At 43.6% G+C, this 24,824-nt stretch overlaps 1 protein-coding gene across 5 annotated transcripts in view; it reads left to right on the forward strand.

Moving 5' to 3' along the window:
- The first annotated feature begins 20,323 nt into the window (after positions 1-20,323).
- The window catches only part of LOC129855020 (receptor-type tyrosine-protein phosphatase beta-like), a 113,268-nt gene continuing 108,767 nt past the window's right edge, over positions 20,324-24,824 (forward strand). For 3 of the 5 annotated variants that reach the window (XM_055922258.1, XM_055922259.1, XM_055922260.1), the window contains exon 1: positions 20,325-20,701. In XM_055922258.1, coding sequence (XP_055778233.1) covers positions 20,636-20,701 — 66 coding nt within the window. In that variant the 5' untranslated portion in view covers positions 20,325-20,635. Of the gene's footprint in view, positions 20,702-24,824 lie in introns of all 5 variants that reach the window. The other 2 variants (XM_055922261.1, XM_055922262.1) reach the window with 2 other exon arrangements.

Raw genomic sequence — 24,824 nt, forward strand, 5'->3', positions numbered from 1 at the left:
TACTTTGACCTCTATCAAGTGTAAATGTTATTGTCAGCAGCCTTCCTGTCTATCGGTGTCACATGGCTTACAGGGATGCTAATCTATCAACCAGTGGATTTGCATTTTGCTGAAGTAAAGCATTCATCTCGCTAAAATAGAGATCATATCACTTCCTCATTAGACTATCAGCCTGTTGTTTAGAACTACGTACCGCAACTATAGTTCACGACTAGAGTCTATCTATGATACACTACAGTATGTGGATACCTGCTCGTCAAACATCTAATACCAAAATCATAGGCATTAATATGGAGTTGTCCCCCCTGCTGCGGGGACTTGCTTCCAATCAGCCACAAGATCATTAGTGAGGTTGGGCACTGATGTTGGGTGATTAGGCCTGGCTCACAGTCAACGTTCCAATTGCGTGCAGGCCAGTCAAGTTCTTTCACATCTGCAGTGAAAGGTGGCATAACTAGAGTTGTGTTTGTCAGACCATAAAACATCCTGAAAATTAGTCTTCTCACATAAACGTCTGTAGTGTGGCATGCACTGTTTCTTGCATTTCTGCACAAGTGATAATACATTATTCACAAGTGATAGGCTAATATTGTCATCAATCCGACTATTCTCAATTTAATGTTGTCTTTACATAGACTAAATAAGGTATGTGTGGAATTAGTTTTGATTTAGAATGGACCATTATCATGCACCTGTCTTGGAATATGGGCATTGGGTAAAACATTAGTGTCATCTATACACTTAAATAGCGAGTGGAGGACACTTTTCCCATGTTTCATTTTCATGCCAGCCAGGTAGGCTATACTCCTGTTGTAAAGATAAGCATTGTGCTTAATATTAGGAAAGTTGAGAAATAAATATAGTAGGTCTAGCCCATAGAAAGCTGATGGGATCCTCCTTTTTAACAGAGGCCATCAAAACTCTCAAAACTCTCTCAAGCAATTGCATAGCATATAGAAATGTTGTGCAACATTGGATTTGACCGCGATCACGATTTGTGACCACCAATGTGGAAGTAATATGGTCACCGTAACAGCCCTACCCCCTCCCCCTCCCCCCAACGTCTTAGACTCTAGAGGAATAAACACACTGTTACTGTCCATGTTGGTGTGTGTGTGTGTGTGTGTGTGTGTGTGTGTGTGTGTGTGTGTGTGTGTGTGTGTGTGTGTGTGTGTGTGTGTGTGTGTGTGTGTGTGTGTGTGTGTCTGTGTGTGTGTGTGTGTGTGTGTGTGTGTGTGTGTGTGTGTGTGTGTGTGTGTGTGTGTGTGTGTGTGTGTGTGTGTGTGTGTGTGTGTGTGTGCGTGTGTATCTTAGTGCATGACTGTGTGTGTGTTTACATATCTATGTGTTTATATGACTCTCTCTCTCTGTTCTGAGAGGAATGGAGTGGAGATAATTTCATTCCCTATTGGCACCGCCCTCAACCTGGGGCCTCTTACACAGTGACGTCTGATAACCCCTCATTAACATCATATTGTCTGTAAAGAGATTACATGCCCTATATATTCAGATGGTCTAAACTAAACAAGGTGGATCTGAACTGTAACATGGTTCTGGCAGTGAAGACGTAAACACACAGGTTATAATGGCAATTATGACCATTTGACAAATTGTTACCTTAGAACTATAAAGTTCTATCTGAAAATTTGGTCAAAAATGTGTTATTCACATAGAGTTCCTCTAGGTGGTCCTTTATATATGAGATATGTCCGATTTTTATTTTAAAAAGTAAATGTACGATGGAAAGAAAAATATGACTTGTTCTATCTGCGCAATCACGTTTTAACTTGGTGCTACAAGGTTCCTTCTTCAATCACGTTTTAACTTGGTGCTACAAGGTTCCTTCTTCAATCACGTTTTAACTTGGTGCTACAAGGTTCCTTCTTCAATCACGTTTTAACTTGATGCAAAAAGGTTCCTTCTTCAATCACGTTTTAACTTGGTGCTACAAGGTTCCTTCTTCAATCACGTTTTAACTTGGTGCTACAAGGTTCCTTCTTCAATCACGTTTTAACTTGGTGCTACAAGGTTCCTTCTTCAATCACGTTTTAACTTGGTGCTACAAGGTTCCTTCTTCAATCACGTTTTAACTTGGTGCTACAAGGTTCCTTCTTCAATCACGTTTTAACTTGGTGCTACAAGTTTCCTTCTTCAATCCAATCACACAAGGCTGGGTTGTCAATAAAAATTAACTGTATGTAAGGTGATATACTTACTGAGTCATGAAAGAGGAAGACATCACAAAACATTTCTGAGATCTGGGACATGATAAAATACTCCTTATCTAAAAATTATAGATTTTGTAGATAGAACCTTATAGTCTCAAGTCCTTGATTATTCATATCATAGGTTCTGGTCCTTTTTTAAAATTATTTAGATTGTTTCCACCACTTTTTAAGATGAATGCCCATGATGTCAGCTCTTGTAAAAACACATGAATACAGGTGCCTTAGAGCATGTTTAAGCCCCTTAGGAGAGGCATTGCTGTTTTGTCTTGTTCTATATCAATACAAAAACCTCCATGGAAGGGGTATTTCACAAAAATTACAAACTTACCACATTTGATTGATTACTATCAAGTAGTTCCGTGACTTTGGGTGTCAGAGACCAGACACACATATAAGTTTACTCATCCAGAGCTAAGTTTTTGCAATGTTGCTAGTTCTGCACAGGATGTAGTATAGCTATCATTTTAGGGAACTATCGCTTTAACAAATGTGTGATGAACATTAATTCATGTATATGAGGATGTGACTAGAACGAAGGAAGGGTATTCTCTTATTTAATCATTAAATGTCTGTGCTTTTCTGTTGAAATTGAAATCATTTTAACATTCTGTGGCAGATAGGACCTTATGGCTGAACCCAGATTGACATTTCAGAGCCATAAGGTTCTATCTGTGATTGCACCCCCTAAAAAAGGGGTTTGATACTCTGCACTTGAGGTACCTTTAACACGAGGACCTTAATGGGTTATGAAAGAAGAATTCACTACAAACAGTTCAGTTCTGATGTGAAAACTTTGTCTCAGAACTAAGCTTTGCGAAGATAGAACCTTACAGTCCCAAGGTCTCGAATGTAAACAAACAAATGAGAGAGAGATAGAATGGAGAGAGAGTTGGAATGAGGAAAGAGACAGAAGGAAGAGAGAGAGAAAGAGCGAAGGAGAGAGAGAGATTGAGAGAGAGAGAGAGGGAGAGAGAGAGGGAGAGAGAGAGAGAGAGAGAGGGAGAGAGAGAGAGATTGAGAGCGAGAGAGAGAGAGAGAGAGAGAGAGAGAGAGAGAGAGAGAGAGAGAGAGAGAGAGAGAGAGAGAGAGAGAGGGAGAGAGAGAGAGAGATTGAGAGCGAGAGAGAAAGGGGAGAAAGAGAGGGAGAGCAGACAGTATTCTAATGGGGGTTGATAGCGAAAATGACAATTTCATACAGAAGTAATTATAACTGTTTCCTCTACATCTAAACAAGGGCTTAAGTGAAACTCTATCCCTTTAATGGACGGTTGGGACAGAGATTTCAAATGTAAACAGACATTTAAAAGGACTCACCCTTTAACTGAGAGTTTGGACAGCGAGTACATTACAGCACAGTCCAACAGAGAGAGACTGTAATCCTGACTAAAGAGGAGTGTACGAGGGGGGGTTAGTATCAAGACGAGTGTTCACTGGAGGGTCACTAGCTGTCACAGCATGTACTGGTGGTCTGATTAAATATGGATCATTTCATTCGGTATGTACAGTAGGTTCTGATGGAGATGACTGTCTGTAAATACTGTATGGAAGTGTACTGTATGTATGAGCGTGTGTGTTACAGTGTATCTCCTCGCAGTGTGGATCCAGTCCAACTGGGACTTGACCTCATAATTAAGGCACAAGCAGAAAAACAGTCCCCCTGTCCCCTGCCTCCCCCCTCCATCCTCCCTCCCTTGCCTAAAGAATGTCCGTCTACACACAGTAATGTAAGATTTCATCCCCCTCCAAAAGACAGCTCTCTCTTTTCACATTGAAAATAAAAAGGAGGGAACAGAATAGAGGGCAAGTATGTGTGAGGGGCTTTCTTCTCTCCTCCTCTCCTCCTCTCCTCCCCTCCTCCTTTCCTCCCCTGCCCTCCCCTCCTCTCCTCCCCTTCTCTCCTCTCCTCTCCTCCTCTCCTCCTCTCCCCTCCCCTCCTATCCTGCTTGCCAGATGTGGCAAACTCCTGGTTAAAGTAAAAGTAGATCTGGCAACCCGGCTACGCTGAACTCTGCATTAGCGTAAACAGCACTTTCTGCAGACAACACAGTGAGTGGTCCTGTCCATGATTTTATGGGATGATCATTCTGTGGAGTGTCCGGGAGAACTCACAAGCACAATTGATATTCCAGGAAGTGAATAAGATACATTCCCAGTTAATGTGCCATAGTGGCTTAATCTGGTATTTTCTTCATGGGGATCCTTAGGGAATACAGCGCATTCAGAAAGTATTCAGACCCCTTGATTTTTTTCACATTTTGTTGCGTTACAGCCTTATTCTAAAACTTATTGAATTAATTTTTTAACCTCATCAATCTACACACAATACCCCATAATGACAAAGTGAAAACAGGTTTTTAGATTGTTTTGCAAATGTATTACAAATAAAAAACAGAAATACCTTATTTACATAAATATTCAGACCCTATGCCATGAGACAAAAAATTTTGCTCAGGTGCATCCTGTTTCCATTGATCATCCTTGAGATGTTTCTACAACTTAATTGGTGTCCACCTGTGGTAAATTCTATTGATTGGACATTTTTTGGAAAGGCACACACCTGTCTATATAAGGTCCCACAGTTGACAGTGCGGGATTGTGTCGAGGCACAGACCTGGGGAAGGGTACCAAAACATGTCTGCTGCATTGAAGGTCCCCAAGAACACAGTGGTCCCAAACAATACAATGGACTCTTCATAGAGCTGGCCACCTGGTCAAACTAAGCAATCGGGGGAGAAGGGCCTTGGTCAGGAAGGTCACCAAGTACCCGATGGTCACTCTGACAGAGCTCCTGAGTTAATCTGGGGAGATGGGAGAACCTTCCAGAAGAACAACCATCTCTGTAGAACTCCACCAATCAGGCCTTTATGGTAGAGTTGACAGACGGAAGCCACTCCTCAATAAAATTCACATGACAGCCGCTTGGAGTTTGCCAAAAGGCACCTAACGGACACTCAGACCATGAGAATCATGATTCTCTGGTCTGATGAAACCAAGATTAAACGCTGAGTGAGTGAGTGAACATTTAATGAATAACGGACATGAAACAAAACCCGGACAGCGTCTGGACAAGGGAAACATAAGAACAATAATGCTGACACAGGGATGAAACTGGAGCAGGCGTGACAACATCCTCGTATAGCTATTTTACATTTATTTAAATAAAACTCCAGCGGAATCTTGGCGGGGAATAACATTATAAATATCCTGTCTGCCTATCTGGTGTAAAGGTGTGATACAGACAGGCTCAACCTCTCTTGTCTACACCGAGTGTCCAAAACATTAGGAACACCTTCCTAATATTGAGTTGCACCCCCTTTTGCCATCAGAACAGCCTCAATTCTTCAGGGCATGGACTCTACAAGGTGTCGAAAGAGTTCCACAGGGATGCTGGCCCATGTTGACTCCAATGCTTCCCACAGTTGGGTCAAGTAGGCCGGATGTCCTTTGGGTAGTGGACCATTTTGATTCACACGGGAAACTGTTGAGCGTGAAAATCCCAGTAGCTTTGCAATACCATTCCCCTGTTCAAGGGCACTTAAATATTTTGTCTTGCCCATTCACCCTCTGAATGTCACACATACACAATCTATGTCTCAATTGTCTGAAGGCTTAAAAATCCTTCTTTAACCTGTCTCCTCCCCTTCATCTACACTGATTGAAGTGAATTTAATAAGTGACATCAATAAGGGATCATAGCTTTCACCTGGATTCACCTGGTCAGTCTATGTCTTGGAAAACATGTAACACCTCCCCCATAAGCAACATGCAACACCTCCCCTACAGGCAGAAATGCTTATGGGGGATGCCTTGCTGTATATATTCAGAGCCATATCCCTGTAATGCTTAGAGAAGATCTTATGTCAAGTGTTATTGAAGTGTTGTGGTTGCAGGTTCACTTGACACATCTAAAGCCTTTTCTTTTGGGGTGTTGCCATAGGCCACCAAGTGCTAACAGTCAGTAACTAAATAATATGTGTGAAATGCTTGGTAGTGTATGGGATGCGAACAGAGATATCTACTTTCTTTGGGACCTTAATATTGACTGGTTTTCATCAAGCTGTCCGCTCAAGAGGAAGCTTCTTACTGTAACAAGTGCCTGTAATCTGGTTCAGGTTATTAATCAACCTACCAGGGTGTTTACAAACACTACAGGAACAAGATCATCCACATGTATCGATCACATTTTTACTAATACTGTAGAACTTTGTTCAAAAACTGTAGCTGTACCCATTGGATGCAGTGATCACAATACCATGGCTATATCCACGAAAGCCAAAGTTCCAACAACTGGTTCAAAAATAGTGTATAAGAGATCATACAAAAGATTTTGCTGTGACTCTTATATGGATGATGTTAAAATATTTGTTGGTCTGATGTGATTAATGAGGAGCATTAAGCTGCACTTGAAGAATTTATGAAATTGCTTCTTCCAATTATTGATAAACATGTGTAACGGATGTGAAATGGCTAGCTAGTTAGCAGTGGTGCGCGCTAATAGCGTTTCAATCGGTTACGTCACTCGCTGTGAGACCTTGAAGTAGTGGTTCCCCTTGCTCTGCAAGGGCCGTGGCTTTTGTGGAGCGATGGGTAACGATGCTTTGTGGGTGACTGTTGTTAATGTGTGCAGAGGGTCCCTAGTTCGCGCCCGGGTCGGGGCGAGGGGACGGACTAAAGTTACACTGTTACATTGGTGCTGTTGACCCGGATCACTGGTTGCTGCGGAAAAGGAGGAGGTCGAAAGGGGGGTGAGTGTAACGGATGTGAAATGGCTAGCTAGTTAGTGGTGGTGCACGCTAATAGCGTTTCAATCGGTTACATAACTCGCTTTGAGACCTTGCAGTAGTGGTTCCCCTTGCTCTGCTTTTGTGGAGCGATGGGTAACGATGCTTCGTTGGTGACTGTTGTTGATGTGTGCAGAGGGTCCCTGGTTCGCGCCCGGGTCGGGGTGAGGGGATGGACGAAAGTTATACTGTTACACATGCACCTGTTAAGAAACTGACTGTTAGAACTTTAAGGCTCCATGGATTGATGAGGAATTGAAAAACGGTATGGTTGAAAGAGATGGGGCAAATGGAGTGGCTAATAAGTCTAGCTGCACATCTGACTGGCTAACTTACTGCAAATTGAGAAATGACTATACTCAACAAAAAGAAGAAGAAACTTTATTATGAAGCCAAGATCCATGATATAAAGAGTGATGGAAAAAAAACTTTGGAGTACTTTAAATGATGGGCAGAAAGACTCCATCTTTCATCGAATCAGATGGCTTATTCATCACAAAACAATTTGATGTTGCCAATTATTTGCATGATTACTTCATTGGCAAAGTGGGCATTCTTAGGCAGGAAATGCCAGCAACGAACAGTGAGCAATTATATTCATGCATAACAAAACTAATAATGAAAGAAAAGCAGTGCAATTCTGAATTTTGTAAAGTTAGTGTGGGAGAGGTAGATTTTTTTTTCTTATCGATCAATAAAGACAAACCTTCTGGCATTAACAACTTAGATGGAAAGCTACTGAGAATGGTAGCTGACTCTATAGCCACTCCTATCTGTCATATTTTTAATCTGAGCCGAGAGAAAAGCCTTTGTCCTCAGGCCTGGAGGGAGGCCAAAGTAATTCAACTACCCCAGAGTGGTGAATTTTTTTCACTACTGGTTCTAACAGCAGACCTATAAGCTTGCTGCCAGCTCTAAGCAAACTGTTGAAAAAAATGGTGCTTGACCAAATACAATGCTATTTCTCTGTAAACAAAATGACCTCCAGCAGGCCACAAATGTGCATGTGTTTGCTCAAACGGTCAGAAACAGACTCCATGAGGGTTGTATGAGGGCCCAACGTCCACAGGTGGGGGTTGTGCTTACAGCTCAACACCGTGCAGGACGTTTGGCATTTGCCCGAGAACACCAAGATTGGCAAATTCGCCACTGGCGCCCTGTGCTCTTCACAGATGAAAGCAGGTTCACATGGAGCACATGAGCACATGTGACAGACGTGACAGAGTCTGGAGACGCCGTGGAGAACGTTCTGCTGCCTGCAACATCCTCCAGCATGACCGGTTTGGCGGTGGGTTGGTCATGGTGTGGGGTGGCATTTCTTTGTGGGGCCGCACAGCCCTCCATGTGCTTGCCAGAGGTAGCCTGACTGCCATTAGGTACCGAGATGAGATCCTCAGACCCCTTGTGAGACCATATGCTGACACATGCACATTTGTGTCCTGCTGGAGGTCATTTTGCAGGGCTCTGGCAGTGCTCGGCCTTGCACAAAGGCGGAGGTAGCGGTCCTGCTGCTGGGTTGTTGCCCTCCTACGGCCTCCTCCACGTCTCCTGATGTACTGGCCTGTCTCCTGGTAGCGCCTCCATGCTCTGGACACTACGCTGACAGACACAGCAAACCTTCTTGCCACAGCTCGCATTGATGTGCCATCCTGGATGAGCTACACTACCTGAGCCACTTGTGTGGGTTGTAGACTCTGTCTCGTGCTACCACTAGAGTGAGAGCACCGCCAGCATTCAAAAGTGACCAAAACATCAGCCAGGAAGCATAGGAACTGAGAAGTGGTCTGTGGTCACCACATGCAGAATCACTCCTTTATTGGGGTTGTCTTGCTAATTGCCTATAATTTCCACCTTTTGTCTATTCCATTTTCACAACAGCATGTGAATTGTATTGTCAATCAGTGTTGCTTCCTAAGTGGACAGTTTGATTTCACAGAAGTGTGATTGACTTGGAATTACATTGTGTTGTTTAAGTGTTCCCTTAATTTTTTTGGAATGGAGTGTAATGTCTGGAATGGAGTGTAATGTCTGGAATGGAGTGTAATGGAATCAAACACATCAAACACACTCCATACCAGCCATTATTATGAGCCGTCCTCCCCTCATTAGCCTCCACTGGTATACATGCTCCACCTCTTAATCTCCCTGTGTGAGACAGAATCAACCTCTCATAGGGGACCTATTTTTACAGGCTCTGCTCTAGCACATCTTATATGGACAATGAATGTTCAGAAGGGCAGCTGATTAGCAGAATCAGGTTTGTTAGAGCAGGAGCAAAATCTCACCTACCCAGCAGGAGGGTTGTCCACACCTGCACCCCAAAAGGCAGTACACTCTTTAGAGTTTTTAAATAGTCTAGAAATGCAGTAAATAAAAACGTTTAAACTAATTTACTACATATATACACAATTTAAAAACTCTAAAATGCGATTTGGAGAACAGCAACAACAAGCTAAATTGAATCCAGTCATTATCACCTTAGCTGCTGTAGTTTCATTCACCTCAAACACGTCATACAGCAATTAGGCTAGCTGCTACGCCCTAGCTCAGCACCGGCATTAGAAACTCTAGTGTAGTTTCAAGTCAAGTCAAGCAGTTACCTAGCGTCCTAGACATCTACAGCCATCTTCAACCTCTGCGTTGTTTTGAGAGAAAAGTCACGCTGTTCACCTGCCATTCTGAGGCATCCGCATGGTGCTAAAACATGCTCCCTATCCTACTACTGGTAAACACAGAGCTTGTCCGCCCGCTCTGAGAGGTCTGCATGATCCTAAAGCCACCCCCTAATACTGTTAAACTGAATTTGCCTTTTAATTGGAATTGGAGTGATTTTTTTAAATTGTTGGTGTTGAGCTAGTGACTGCCGTACTCTGCCATACCATTTAACACCCCTGGTTGATGCCTCATGATCTAAAAGAAGAAGATAGTTCAATAGATAATATATAGATAAATAAATATTAATAAATATGCATTATTTATTTAATAATAAATAGATAAGAGAAGATAGTAAAATAACAGAATATAACTCTACTTGTCTTAGTCTAGATGATACTGTAAGTATAGTCCTGACCCCTTCGAGACACCTCTGGACACGTGTGGTCCTGATCCCTTCGAGACACACCGGGCCACGTGTGGCCCTGATCCTTCGAGACACACCGGGACACGTGTGGCCCTGATCCTTTCAAGACACCCCGGAACACATGTGGTCCTGACCCCTTTCAAGACACCCCGGAACACATGTGGTCCTGACCTCTTTCAAGACACCCCGGTACACATGTGGTCCTGACCTCCTTCAAGACACCCCGGAACACATGTGGTCCTGACCTCCTTCAAGACACCCCGGAACACATGTGGTCCTGACCCCTTTCAAGACACCCCGGAACACATGTGGTCCTGACCTCCTTCAAGACACCCCGGAACACATGTGGTCCTGACCTCCTTCAAGACACCCCGGAACACATGTGGTCCTGACCTCCTTCAAGACACCCCGGAACACATGTGGTCCTGACCCCTTTCAAGACACCCCGGAACACATGTGGTCCTGACCTCTTTCAAGACACCCCGGTACACATGTGGTCCTGACCTCCTTCAAGACACCCCGGTACACATGTGGTCCTGACCTCCTTCAAGACACCCCGGTACACATGTGGTCCTGACCTCTTTGAGACACCCCGGTACACGTGTGGCCAGCAGCCATTATATGTACCAAATTCCATTGTCTTCAGTATTTGCTCTGGAACCAGAGTGCTTTTGTTTCCTTTCCTCCTTTTTTCTTCTTTGAAGGAGGTCGAACATTCGACAGGTTGGCCTCTCAGGGTGATGTTTAAACTTGACCAGGGTCATACTCATTGGGATTGTGTTATTCTGTGAAGCTGTTTCAAACCAAAGCCAGTGTGTATGAAATATAATGTTCATTATCACATAGATAGGCTGCATACTACAATCAGTTTTTAATTATGAAGAGAATCAGCAGCTTCCTGAACCAACAGAACTCTGTGCCTTTATTATGTGTGAGATAAAGAAGGCCATCTAGGCGTCGTCATGGAAGCACGCATGGAGGCACGCATTTACATTTTTTGTTACATTGAAGATTTGCTTTCATGGTGTGTTTTGCTTTTATCTTTGTGCCTCAGTGAACTCAATGCTTGGATGGGAAATACATGAGAGAGAGAGAGAGAGAGAGAGAGAGAGAGAGAGAGAGAGAGAGAGAGAGAGAGAGAGAGAGAGAGAGAGAGAGAGAGAGAGAGAGAGAGAGAGAGAGAGAGAGAGAGAGGAGAGGAGAGAGAGAGAGAGAGAGAGAGAGAGAGAGAGAGAGAGAGAGAGAGAGAGAGAGAGAGAGAGAGAGAGAGAGAGAGATGAAAAAGAGGAAGTGACCGTGTGTGGCTGCATGGCCTGCTCAAGGGTTTTGAGGCAGAGGGTTTTTCTGTAGGTGTGAGTAGCTACTGAAACAAAGAAGTGGAAGTTGTCTTCATTAAGAGAAAATACTACTTTATTGTATGCCAATGTAATATATTATACTTTTATAACTAGGATGTAGTATAGACTATTTGTAAATTCTACTCAAATCCTCGTCATTGAAATGTGTGGCCAGAATTATAGTAGGCAGTCTACATGGGCACATACTGGTTTCCATGTTGATTTACTGTATGTGACATGAGATGAACACTGGCACAAAATGGCTTCCTTGCTTAACCCAGATGACTGCTACACTCATGGGGGATAAAAGGTGCTATGTAGAACCTAAAAGGGCTCTTCGGCTGTCCCCATAAGATAACCCATTCGAAGAACCCTTTTGGTTCCTGGTGGATCCCTTTTTGGGTTCTCCTATGGGGAGAACCGAAGAACCCTTTGGGAACCTTTTTTTCAAAGAGTGATGATGGAGCATACAATAACTTCCAATGTACAGAATGTAAAAATACAAGGCCTCATATGAGAATAAACTCCTTGGGCCTAGGCAGAGTCATAGGTCAGTACATTGTTATTGTGTTTCTGCTTCCACCATGACAATCAGATACGAGTGATTCAACTGCACAGCCTAAGGCATTCTTCCCAGAATGCAGTCCTGTATTATGGGAATAGGTATGTGGATGCATCATTTGCATGGTAGTTCAGCCCTGGCTCCTGCCATACAGGGGTGCATCTGATTTGCATTGTGGCCTGTTTAGACGGAAGGAAGAAACTCACACAACGGAGGTGTTATATTTAGCCTTGGCCACTAACAAACACTGAGTCTTCACATGCACTGGATTGGAGGATATGGACAGTCTAGCTTTCGGTTGAATGTTCATTTGGGTGAAGCATCATCTGGCTCACAGACACAGACAGACCAACACAGACAAAACAAGTGTACAAGTGCACCCTTACATGCACTGTCACAGTCAAACACACACACACACACACACACACACACACACACACACACACACACACACACACACACACACACACACACACACACACACACACACACACACACACACACACACACACACACACACACACACACACACACACACACACACACACACACACACACACAAACAAACAAACAAACATCATCTGGCTCACAGACACAGACAGACCAACACAGACAAAATGCATACATTACACATGGACCCTTACATGCACTGTCACAGTCAAACACACACTCCCAGCTCCAAATTCCCCAGTGGGATGTGAAAGGCTATTACAGTAACTTAGTGACCTCACCACTGTGTCCTAAAACAGATTGACCACTCTCCTGTGGTCAACTGGTCATGTGCTCATGATGGTGGACAGAATCCCGTACAGAGAAAAGCTATGGAGAGGCAAGGAAGTGTATTGCTTGGCCATAGCATTGACAATATTTCACTTTGGGAAGACCCTCAGTGAATTTCATAAAAATAAAAATGGTGAAACATAAAAAAACAAAAAACATTTTTAGATAAAACTATACTAAATATAATCACATGTCACCAAATAATTGATCAAAACACACTGTTTTGCAATGAAGGTCTACAATAGCCTCAACCGTATTCTGTAGGGTAGCACCATGGTTTAGCTGGAGGACAGCTAGCTTCCGTCCTCCTCTGGGTACATTGACTTCAATACAAAACATAGGAGGCTCATGGTTCTCACCCTATTCCATAGACTTACACAGTAATTATGACAACTTTTGGAAGATGTTCTCCAACCTATCAGAACTCCTGCAGCATGAACTGACTGTCACGCCCATAGAGAGGCTATAATTCTCTATTTTGGTTAGGCCAGGGTGTGACTAGGTTGGGCATTCTAGTTTCTTTATTTCTATGTTTTCTATTTCTTTGTTTTTGGCCCAGTGTAGTTCCCAATCAGAGGCAGCTGTCTATCGTTGTCTCTGATTGGGAATCATACTTAGGCAGCCTTTTTCCCACCTGTGTTTTGTGGGTAGTTATTTTCTGTTTAGTCTCTGTTACCTGACAGAACTGTTCACTTTTGTTTTGTTACTTTGTTCAAGTGTTTCTTTGATAAATAAAATCATGAACACTTACCACGCTGCGCTTTGGTCCACTCCTTCCGACGACAGGCTGCCTCTGACATGTTGTCCACCCAATCAAAGGATCAGAGATTGAATTTAGCACTGAAAGCATAAGCTACAACTAGCTAGCACTGCAGTACATAAAATGTGGTGAGTAGTTGACTCAAAGAGAGAAAGACAATAGTTTAACCGTTTTAAACAAATTAATTTAGTCTAAAATTAAGAAGCAAGAGAGAGATATTTCATCCTTTTTTTAAATTTCAGTTTTACTTACTTAGCTAGTAAATGCAGCTATCTAGTTTAGCCTACTAAAACACCCTGCTCAAACAGAGGAATGCTATGTTAGCTAGCTGGTTATGACTATCCAACACAACACTGTAACTCTTCCAAGTCAAGGTAAGCTTTTAGTTTTACTAATTGATTGTCACCGGGGCCAGCTGGTGTAAATGCTTACTGACTATACACTGTAACATTACTGCATGATTGTAGCGGGTTTGCTAATGCGCCAGTTATTTTAGCTATGTTGACTATGACATTACTTTAGCTAATATGGTGACAACGATGTTATGATATGGTTTGGCTTGGAAAGGTGTTTTCGCCTGGTCACATACAGCTGATGTGTTGTGCATTGAAGTCCACAAGTGAAGGGAACAGGTGAGAGGAGGAGAGCATGTTGATGCGAGAAGGAATACAACGTAGCTGCTATGAAAGAAAACGTGTGATCAGAGGTGAATTCACTCCGCCGATCCTGTTGAAAAGCACTTCTTAACGGAAGCAAACGATACGAAACGGAGATAGCAACTCTTGTATAGCAACTCTTGTTTGCAACTGTTGGACTAAATTATTACACCTTAGATCAGCTAGATGCACGCAAGAGTGTGAAAGGTCGTATTGAACGTGTCACTGTCTGTGTGTGCACCTACGTTTAAACTTTCATTCATAGGCTAGGTTGTAGCAACCTCATGAGGGGTATAGGGATAATTTGTGTATCATGTAGTAGCCTAAACCTATCGCTGTTACTTTGAACTGGGTGAATGGAATATGAATGACTGTCATCCAATATGCTGTAATAGAAATAAGCACATGCTAATGAAAAAAAAAATGTGTCCTTCCTCATCTTAAAAGGCACCGTCCGCCGCTGCTCTCAACTGTAGTCCAGAAAACACAGCTATGTAGGCAGATTACCCACTTGTCCTTATTAGTCTATTGATTTGGCTATCTGCATAACAGAAATTAGAATGAATGTGTATGCTTAGCCCATGAATTCAAAACTGTCAAGCAATAATTTGACTGTCTGAAGCAACGACTGTATGTATGAATGGCCCAGGCATCAATCACATGACACCATTCCTTCCTGTGTGAAGACTCAATAGTGCATTGAAGCCAAATGAAGTCGGTTAAGATGGCGTCTCATGGAGACATAACATGTGCAGTTTGAGCTACTCCAGGAAGTGATGTTGCAGACTAGTTCAGTGCTGCCCCCACTGAAGTTGTAACTCAAGTTGAAGACCGACCAGGATACTGCACATACTGTGTGAGATTTTAAAATAATCGGTTCAAGGACATGCATCTGGTGTATTAGAAGCAATTATTGGTATCATGATTGTTTTCTAAAACATTTTTTATCTACACAAAGATTGACCAGGAAGATTAACATTTTTCCATTTACTATAATGGGGAACCTGTTTTCTGCAAACAATGCGCCTGCAGGCCTTGAACTTCCGTGGCTTCAATGACAAGGGGAAGTCATTCTCCCTTGGTCTGAAGGAAGGGAGGGAGGGAGGGAGGGAGGGAGGGAGGGAGCAAGCGAGCGAGCGAGAGGGAAATATGTAAAAAGGGAAAGAGAGAGACAGATAAAGAAAGAGAGAGAGAGACACAAAGATTCATAAAGAGAATGAGAGAGAGACAGAGAGAGAGAGGCAGGAACAGAGACAGAGGGCAGTACTGATCTGGGGGGAATGATGAAACTTACTCAGATATTCTGGTGGACAGCGGTCACTGTGATGCATCCATCCATTCAGTCAGGAAGAAGATGAGCTCATCATGAGGAGATGAGGAGGCTTGGTTCTACAAACAGACACACACACACACACACATTTCAAACAGCATGACAAAATCAACTCAATGTCACTTCAAACTGAGTTTCTTTTAATCACGTTCAATCAAGCTGGTCTGAGAAGCAGATGTCTGTCTGTCAGAGGATGATGGGGACCCAGAATGAGGGGAGACCAGTGACAGAGTGGGCAGTTCAGTTGTCAAACACAAGTGGTGCTTAAAATAGTCCCTCAACATGTAATCATCAACGGAATTCAGATACATTAAGCAAGGGAGAATACTGAATACCTCCATGGACATAGATGAGGGTGTTAGGGGTTTGTTGGTAGGGTGTCTAAGGTAAGCATGACCGCTTTATGTTCTGGATAGGGTTAACACAATAGAAATCACATTGATATTATTTATACTGAACAAAAATATGAACGCAACATGCAACAATTTTACTAAGTTACAGGTCATATGAGGAGATCAGCCAATTGAAATAAATTCATCAGGCCATAATCTATGGATGTCACAAGACTGGGAATACATATATGCATCTGTTGGTCACAGATACCTTAAAAAATATGTGCCTCACAATGGGCCTCTGGATCTCGTCACAGTATTTTTGTGCATTCAAATTGCTATCAGCAAACTGCTCACCCACACGACGCCATTGTAACGGCTTTCCTCTTCCTCTTCATCCGAAGAGGAGGAGCATGGATTGAACCAAAATGCAGCGTTGTGATATGACATGATTTATTATAGTAAAGACGAAAAAACACGAAAACACTTTAACAAACTACAAAACAACAAACGATGTAGACGCACCTGAACATAAGAACTTACATGACACAAAGAACGCATGAAACAGGAACAGACTACATAAACCGAACGAACAAACAAACCGAAACAGTCCCGTGTGGCGCAACATATATAGACACAGACACAGGAGACAACCACCCACAACAAACAATGTGAAAACACCTACCTTAATATGGCTCTCAATCAGAGGAAATGAAAACCACCTGCCTCTAATTGAGAGCCATATCAGGTCACCCTATAAACCAACATAGGGTTTCCTCCCGGGTGGCGCAGTGGTCTAGGGCACTGCATCGCAGTGCTAGCTGCGCCACCAGAGTCTCTGGGTTCGCGCCCAGGCTGGGCTGGATTCGCGCCCAGGCTCTGTCGCAGCCGGCCGCAACCGGGAGGTCCGTGGGGCGAAGCACAATTGGCATAGCGTCGTCCGGGTTAGGGAGGGTTTGGCCGGTAGGGATATCATTGTCTCAGTGTGTAAAAAAATTGAATAAAATGTATGCACTCTACTGTAAGTCGCTCTGGATAAGAGCGTCTGCTAAATGACTAAAATGTAAATGTAACATAGAAACACAAAACATAGACTGCCCACCCAAACTCACGTCCTGACCAACTAACACATACAAAACTAACAGAAAACAGGTCAGGAACGTGACATAACCCCCCCCCCCCCCCCCCCCCCCCCTCAAGGTGTGAACTCCGGGCGCACCAGCACAAAGTCTAGGGGAGGGTCTGGGTGGGCATCTGACCACGGTGGTGGCTCAGGCTCTGGGCGAGGTCCCCACCCCACCATAGTCAATCCCAGCTTACGTCTCCCCCTCAGAATGAGCACCATCTTACTTCACCCACCTAATTTAAGGGGCAACACCAAGATAAAGGACAGCTCCGGGACAAGGTAGCTCAGGATAGAGAGGTAGCTCAGGATAGAGGGGCAACTCCGGACTGAAGGGCAGCTCCGGACAGAGAGACAGCTCTGGACTGAGGGGCAGTTCTGGATAAATGGGAGCTCTAAGCTAAGGTGCAGCTCATGGCTGGCTGACGGCTCTGGACACTCATGGCTGGCTGACGGCTCTGGACGCTCATGGCTGGCTGACGGCTCTGGACGCTCATGGCTGGCTGACGGCTCTGGACGCTCATGGCTCGCTGACGGCTCTGGCTGCTCATGGCTCGCTGACGGCTCTGGCTGCTCATGGCTCGCTGACGGCTCTGGCTGCTCATGGCTCGCTGACGGCTCTGGCAGATCCTGTCTGGTTGGCGGCTCTGGCAGATCCTGTCTGGTTGGCGGCTCTGGCAGATCCTGTCTGGTTGGCGGCTCTGGCAGATCCTGTCTGGTTGGCGGCTCTGGCAGATCCTGTCTGGTTGGCGGCTCTGGCAGATCCTGTCTGGTTGGCGGCTCTGGCAGATCCTGACTGACGAATGGCTCTGACGGCTCAGGACAGACGGGCGGCTCTAATGGCTCGGGACAGACGGATGGCTCAGACGGCACTGGGCAGACGGATGGCTCAGACAGCACTGGGCAGACGGATGGCTCAGATGGCGCTGGGGAGACGGATGGCTCAGATGGCGCTGGGGAGACGGATGGCTCAGATGGCGCTGGGGAGACGGATGGCTCAGACGGCGTTGGGCAGACTACAGACTCTAGCCGACTGAGGCGCACTGTAAGCCTGGTGCGTGGTGCCGGAACTGGAGGCACCGGACTGGAGACACGCACTTCAAGGCTAGTGCGGGGAGCAGGGACAGGGCACACTGACCTCTCGAAGCGCACTATAGGCCTGGTGCGTGGTACCGGCACTGGTGGCACCGGGCTGAGGGCACGCACATCAAGACGAGTACGGGGAGAAGGAACAGTGCGTACAGGGCTCTGGAGACACACAGGTGGCTTAGTGCGTGGTGCCGGAACTGGAGGCACTGGGCTGGAGACACGCACAATAGGGAGAGTGCGTGGAGGAGGAGCAGGGCTCTGGAAATGCACTGGAAGCCTGGTGCGTGGTGTAGGCACTGGTGGTACTAGGCTGGGGCGGGAAGGTGGCGCCGGAAATACCGGACCGTGGAGGCGTACTGGCTCCCTTGAGCATTGAGCCTGCCCAACCTTACCTGGTTGAATACTCCCCGTCGCCCGACCAGTGCGGGGAGGTGGAATAACCCGCACCGGGCTATGTAGGCGAACCGGGGACACCATGCGTAAGGCTGGTGCCATGTAAGCCGGCCCGAGGAGACGCACTGGTGGCCAGATATGTAGAGCCGGCTTCGTGGCACTTGGCTCAATGCTCAATCTAGCCCTACCAGTGCGGGGAGGTGGAATAACCCGCACCGGGCTATGCACACGTACAGGAGACACCGTGCGCTCTACTGCGTAACACGGTGTCTGCCCGTACTCCCGCTCTCCACGGTTAGCCTGAGAAATGGGCGCAGGTCTCCTACCTGCCCTTGGCCCACTACCTCTTTGGCCCACTACCTCTTTGCCCCCCCCCAAGAAATTTTGGGGGTTTCTTCTCGGGCTTCCTTGCTAGCCGCGTACCTTCATATCTGCAGTTTTGGGCTTGATTCTCCGGCTTCCAGCCTTGCTTCCTTGCTGCCTCCTCATATCGCCGCCTCTCTGCTTTCGCTGCCTCCAGCTCAGCTTTGGGGCGGTGATATTCTCCTGGTTGAGCCCAAGGTCCTTTTCCATCCAGCTCGTCCTCCCAAGTCCAGTAGTCCTGTGTATTCCACTGCTCGAACATACGCTGCAGCTTCGTGATATGACATGATTTAGTATAGTAAAGACGAAAAAACACGAAAACACTTTAACAGACTACAAAACAACAAACGATGTAGACGCACCTGAACATAAGAACTTACATGACACGAAGAACGCATGAAACAGGAACAGACTACATAAACCGAACGAACAAACAAACCGAAACAGTCCCGTGTGGCGCAACATATATAGACACAGACACAGGAGACAACCACCCACAACAAACAATGTGAAAACACCTACCTTAATATGGCTCTCAATCAGAGGAAATGAAAACCACCTGCCTCTAATTGAGAGCCATATCAGGTCACCCTATAAACCAACATAGAAACACAAAACATAGACTGCCCACCCAAACTCACGTCCTGACCAACTAACACATACAAAACTAACAGAAAACAGGTCAGGAACGTGACAGCCATACACGTGGTCTAAGGTTGTGAGGCCGGTTGGATATACTGCCAAATTCTCTAAAACGACATTGGAGGCGGCTTATGGTAGAAAAATGAACATTTCATTCTCTGGCAACAGCTCTGGTAGACATTCCTGCAGTCAGCATGCCAATTGCACGCTCCAGCAAAACTTGGGACATCTGTGGCATAGTGTTGTGTGACAAAACTGTACATTTTAGAGTGGCCTTTTAATGTCCCCAGCACAAGGTGCGCCTGTGTAATGATCATGCTGTTTAATCAGCTTCTTGACATTCCACACCTCTCAGGTGGGTGGAATATCTGGGCAAAGGAGAAATGCTCACTAACAGGGATGTAAACAAAATTGTGCACAACATTTTAGAGAAATAAGCTTTTTGTGCATATTTAAAATGTGTGGGATATTTTATTTCAGCTCATGAAACATTGAACCAACACTTTAAATGTTGCGTTTATATGTTTGTTCAGTGTATGTGGACATAGGTTTTTTTATGTCCACTCAGATAGTTTTTTTTTACAGAAGGTATTGATTTTTGTTTCGATAAACATTTGCCTTAGCTGTGCTTGGTATTGTTGCGAGACCCCATGGATGCATTCGTTAACCTTCTCTCACGGAGTTATGGGAAGAATGTGGGATGGCTACATTTCTGAATGACAGACTCCCACCCCAAAGTCCTCGCAGAGGAAAAGGGTGCGGTGACTTTAGCAACAGCATCGATGAAATGACGGCAGAGAACATTGACAGAGACCGATGATGAAATGACGGCAGAGAATATTGACAGAGACCGATGGAGAAGAAGAAAGAGAGGGAGGCGCGTAGACAAGCTGACTGGAAGCTACAGGCATGCACAGAACTTTAACTTCTGAAAGTGACGCCACTGGCTACCGCTCCACCCCGTTACTTGCGACACAAAAAAAGTTACTTCTTCCTATACACCACTGCTCATTTGGCGATCGGAGCCAGCTCAACGGTTTACAGGACCACACCAGCGACAAGGCTCAGCACATAGAATCAAAAGTAGTGGAGATTTTTTTTCAAGAAAAGGAAATTTTATAAAATGCAAGTGCGCACTGGCAAGAAACGCGTGTGAAGTTTTTCAAAACTGTCCGGCATCATGAGCCGACTGTCGTGCTTCGGTGTTCTTCTCAGGACGTCGATTGTCCTATATCTGTTTCTCAAAGTAAGTAATTGATTTATATTTGACCAAAGAACATCTTGAAAATGTGTGTTTAGGTCTTTCTAAAAGCCGCAATACTGTGTCATATATGAAGATGCCGAACAGTGCACCTGTCGCGCCAGGTAGGCTAACTGTTATTTTGTCGGCTCTATGTTAACAGGTGGAAGCACAATTTCACGAACGCAGGCTCTTTACTAGTCTGTATAGAAAGTATGTAGCCATGCATTTATAAACTAATTGAATAGTAATAATAATGGATTTATTTCCGATTTTCTGTCAAATCCATTGTTAGTCGTTCAATTTGAACGTTTGGATAATTAATTCAGTATGTGGCAGTGTTTCTATTGTGCGACGAATAAGGCCTTGTTAGTATTGTAAGCAATTCATGTCACTAAGTAGTTATTACACTGACCTTAAGTTTAAACAATATCAAGCTATTTATTGGCATGCAGTCCCAGGATTTTCTGCATTTAGATTTCTAATGTGACAGAATGTCATTGTTCATGTTTTTTTTTAAACAAATTATTTCATTATTTCATTTCATTATTTCAAAAATGCCTACTCTGGTATTTGTTCTTGAGGCCTATTATTATTTGTTCTATTCTCAGGGTTCTCTTTAAACTATTTGACTATATTTTCTGATTTCTCATGGAGTCACCACCTGGTGCTTAGGGTATTTTAATGGCCAACTCAGAATGGTATCTGACTAGATTGGTCCACGGGTCTTTATGGAGAAGGAGAGTGAGACTTGTATGTGAAGTCTGAGTGACTTCACATACACAGACTTCACGTATGAGTCCAACACTAAGGGTTCAGGAATGGAATGAGGACTGTGGATGTGTGTTAGTGTTAGTGTGTGTGTGTGTGTGTGTGTGTATGTGTGTGTGTGTGTGTGTGTGTGTGTGTGTGTGTGTGTGTGTGTGTGTGTGTGTGTGTGTGTGTGTGTGTGTGTGTGTGTGTGTGTGTGTGGTCAGTGGAGACTCTTCAGAGGAGGAAGGGGAGGACCATCCTACTCAGTGAATTTCCTTTAACCTGTTTGGGGTGCAAGCCCGACCTCGGACCGAAAATGACAACAGCTGCAGAGCGCGAAATTCAAAATCTATTTTTTAAAAATATTTAACTTTTACACATTAACAAGTCCAATACAGCATTTGAAAGATAAACATCTTGTCAATCCAGCCAACATGTCCGATTTTTTAAATGTTTTACAGAGAAAACACCACATATATTTATGTTAGCTCACCACCAAATACAAAAGTGGACAGACACGTATGAATTATGATTATGAAGTATGAATTATGATTGAAGTAGCATGCACAACCAACCGAAATAAACTAAAACCAACCTAAAGAGCCCAGAAAAAACGACCTCAGATGACAGTCATATAACATGTTACACAATAAATCTATGTTTTGTTCATAAAAAGTGCATATTTTAGCTATAAATCTGTTTTACATTGATGCTACCCAAAAATGCTAATACATAGCTACAGTCTGAATCCAGCCGGGAGTAGCCAGAGAAAATACATACACCAACGTCGGCTACTAATTACACCTCATAAAACATTTCAGAAAAACATATGGTGGATAACTAATGAAAGACAGATATCTTGTGAATACAGACAACATTTCCGATTTTTGAAGTGTTTTACAGCGAAAACACAATATATCGTTATATTAGCTAACATCATAAGCTAGCATAAGGCAGCATTGATTCTAGTCAAGCGCTAGCCTAGCATAGTTAGCAGCGTTAGCATTCAACAGTTCGACATATATATGAAAAAGCATCCCAAATTGGGTCTTATCTTTCTTGGTACTCCATCAGAATGTTGTAACGGGGTCCAATGTCCAGTAGAGTCTTTAGTTGGGTTCCAGAACGAATTATTTCCCTCTTTGGTTAGCTAGCACGGTAGCATTGCTGCGCCAGAAAGCGTTTCTTCAAAAAATTCTTCCGTCGTTTCACATCTAAAGTCCAGAATAAATTGCAATAATATAATTAAAGTATATTGAAAAAACCTACTTTAGGATGATTTTGTGACATGTAGCAAATAATATCGTAGTCAGGCATCATATTCAACGTTACCTACCTTGTTCCAGAAGCCGAGATCAAATTATCCTTCGCGCCCGGATTTTTATTTTAACTGCGCAGCTCTCACAAGAAGTTCTGTTATTCAGTCCAGGGACGAGATATTCGACTCCTTTCAATTCTCACTTCCGCATTACAGTCTGACGTACGCCTCTGACGTGTTTATATGGTCCCAAGTCAAATGGCCTTTTATAGAGAAGGTCTTAAAGAGACACATCGCATTTTGGGAAACTCAATTCGGCTGGGAAAATGGCTGTAAAAATATTTCTGTTCGACTTAGAGAAACAATTCAAACCTTTTTAGAAACTACAGACTGTTATCTATCCAACAGTAGTAAATATATGCATATTGGAAAATAAAAAGTTTCTTAGGAGGCCGTTTGAAAATGTGCACACATTTTCCAGTTTTTTCAATATTCAGCGTGCAGCCCAAACAGGTTAAAAGAAATAGTGAAACATTAAATTGATAATTTTTAGATACAACTATACTAAATATATTCACGCCAACATATAAATGATTAAAACACACTGTTTTGCAATGAAGGTCTACAGTAGCCTCAACAGCACCCTCTAGGGTAGTACCAAGGTATAGCCGGAGGACGGCTATTTTCCGTACTCCTCTGGGTACATTGACCTCAATACAAAACCTAGGAGGCTCATGGTTCTCACTCCCTTCCATAGACTTACACAGTAATTCTAACGACTTCCGGAGTCTGTCCTCCAACCTATCAGAGCGCTTGCAGTAGGCTTGGGCGGTATACGGTATACACCGTTTACTGGCGAATTTGGAAAAAGCCACAGGATGGTTTTTCAATACCGTCAATACTGCTGAAACTATTTATTTAACGTTTTGTTTTCTACATTTGAATATTTGTAGATACTTTTTAAGTAAATACCTGCAGTCAACTTGTGCAATACGTTAGGAGATAAAGAACATTGCATTCTTCATTTTCAGCTGTCATTACTATATAGCCTATGGTAGTCCCCAGTCATGTGTCACATGGTGTTTGTTTGCAAGCACACAACCATGAGAGACCAGAGCCTTGTGAGTCACTCACTGTCATGCGCCAGGTGATCTAAGTATAGTATGGAATTCACAGCTAAATGTTTGTCAGCTAGATATCTTATAACTATTACGTTAACTGTCTAAAATCTGCTAAATGCCCTGCAGTTGTGCAATTAATTTAGTAGCTAGTTCCCTATCTAGCTAAGTATTTAGTGACTTCCAAAATCAAGCATGAGTTTGTAATAGCAGAGAATCCCCTCCTGGTTAATATTCGTTTTGTGCGTGCAGCAAACTGTGAGTAGTTTTTTTCAGTTACTTTTATACTTTTATAGTTTTAGGTCAGAAACTGTACAAAATGTTTGCAATGTGCTCGTTAGCATTTAGTTAGCATTCTCTATGAGAATTCCTTTATACTTGTTAGCATTTTGTTAGCATTCTGGTAAGTGATGTTTTTGGGCTTTAAATAGTAGTACTTTTTAAATAAATACCTGCACTCAACTTGTGCAGTAGGTAATAGATAAAGCAGATCGTGTTCATCATTTCGCCCATTAGATAATTTTTCATTATGATGCTTACCAGTACTAGTTTCCCAAAACAGCGGTTTGAGCACATGTGTTTGTTTACAAAGAAGCACAAAGAGCAAAATGGGAACTTGGTGAGGTGAGTCATCTCTGCAGTGCAACTTAAGTAAGGTGATCAAGTTACATTTGTATTAAATTCACTAATGTTTGCCAGCTATATATCTTATAACGTTTAAGTTAACTGTCTAAAATGTGCCAAATTAATTCTCTCCAGCTGGGTTTTGCTAACTTGCTAATGTTAGCTAACAGCAGCAGAGACATTCCCCTCCTGGATTAAGATTATATTTATGCTGCAAACTGCATTTTGAGATACTTGCATAACTTTACGAGCTGGATTGTTGGTCCTAGTAGTAAATGTTTGCATACACTTGTTAGCATATATGGAATTCTCCGGTATAAAAATCCCGTATTTCTTGTTAGCTGGGTGAATGGAATACATTCAATGACAGTTATCC

The sequence above is a fragment of the Salvelinus fontinalis genome, chromosome 5 (genome assembly GCF_029448725.1).
Source record: "Salvelinus fontinalis isolate EN_2023a chromosome 5, ASM2944872v1, whole genome shotgun sequence".
NCBI lineage: Eukaryota > Metazoa > Chordata > Actinopteri > Salmoniformes > Salmonidae > Salvelinus > Salvelinus fontinalis.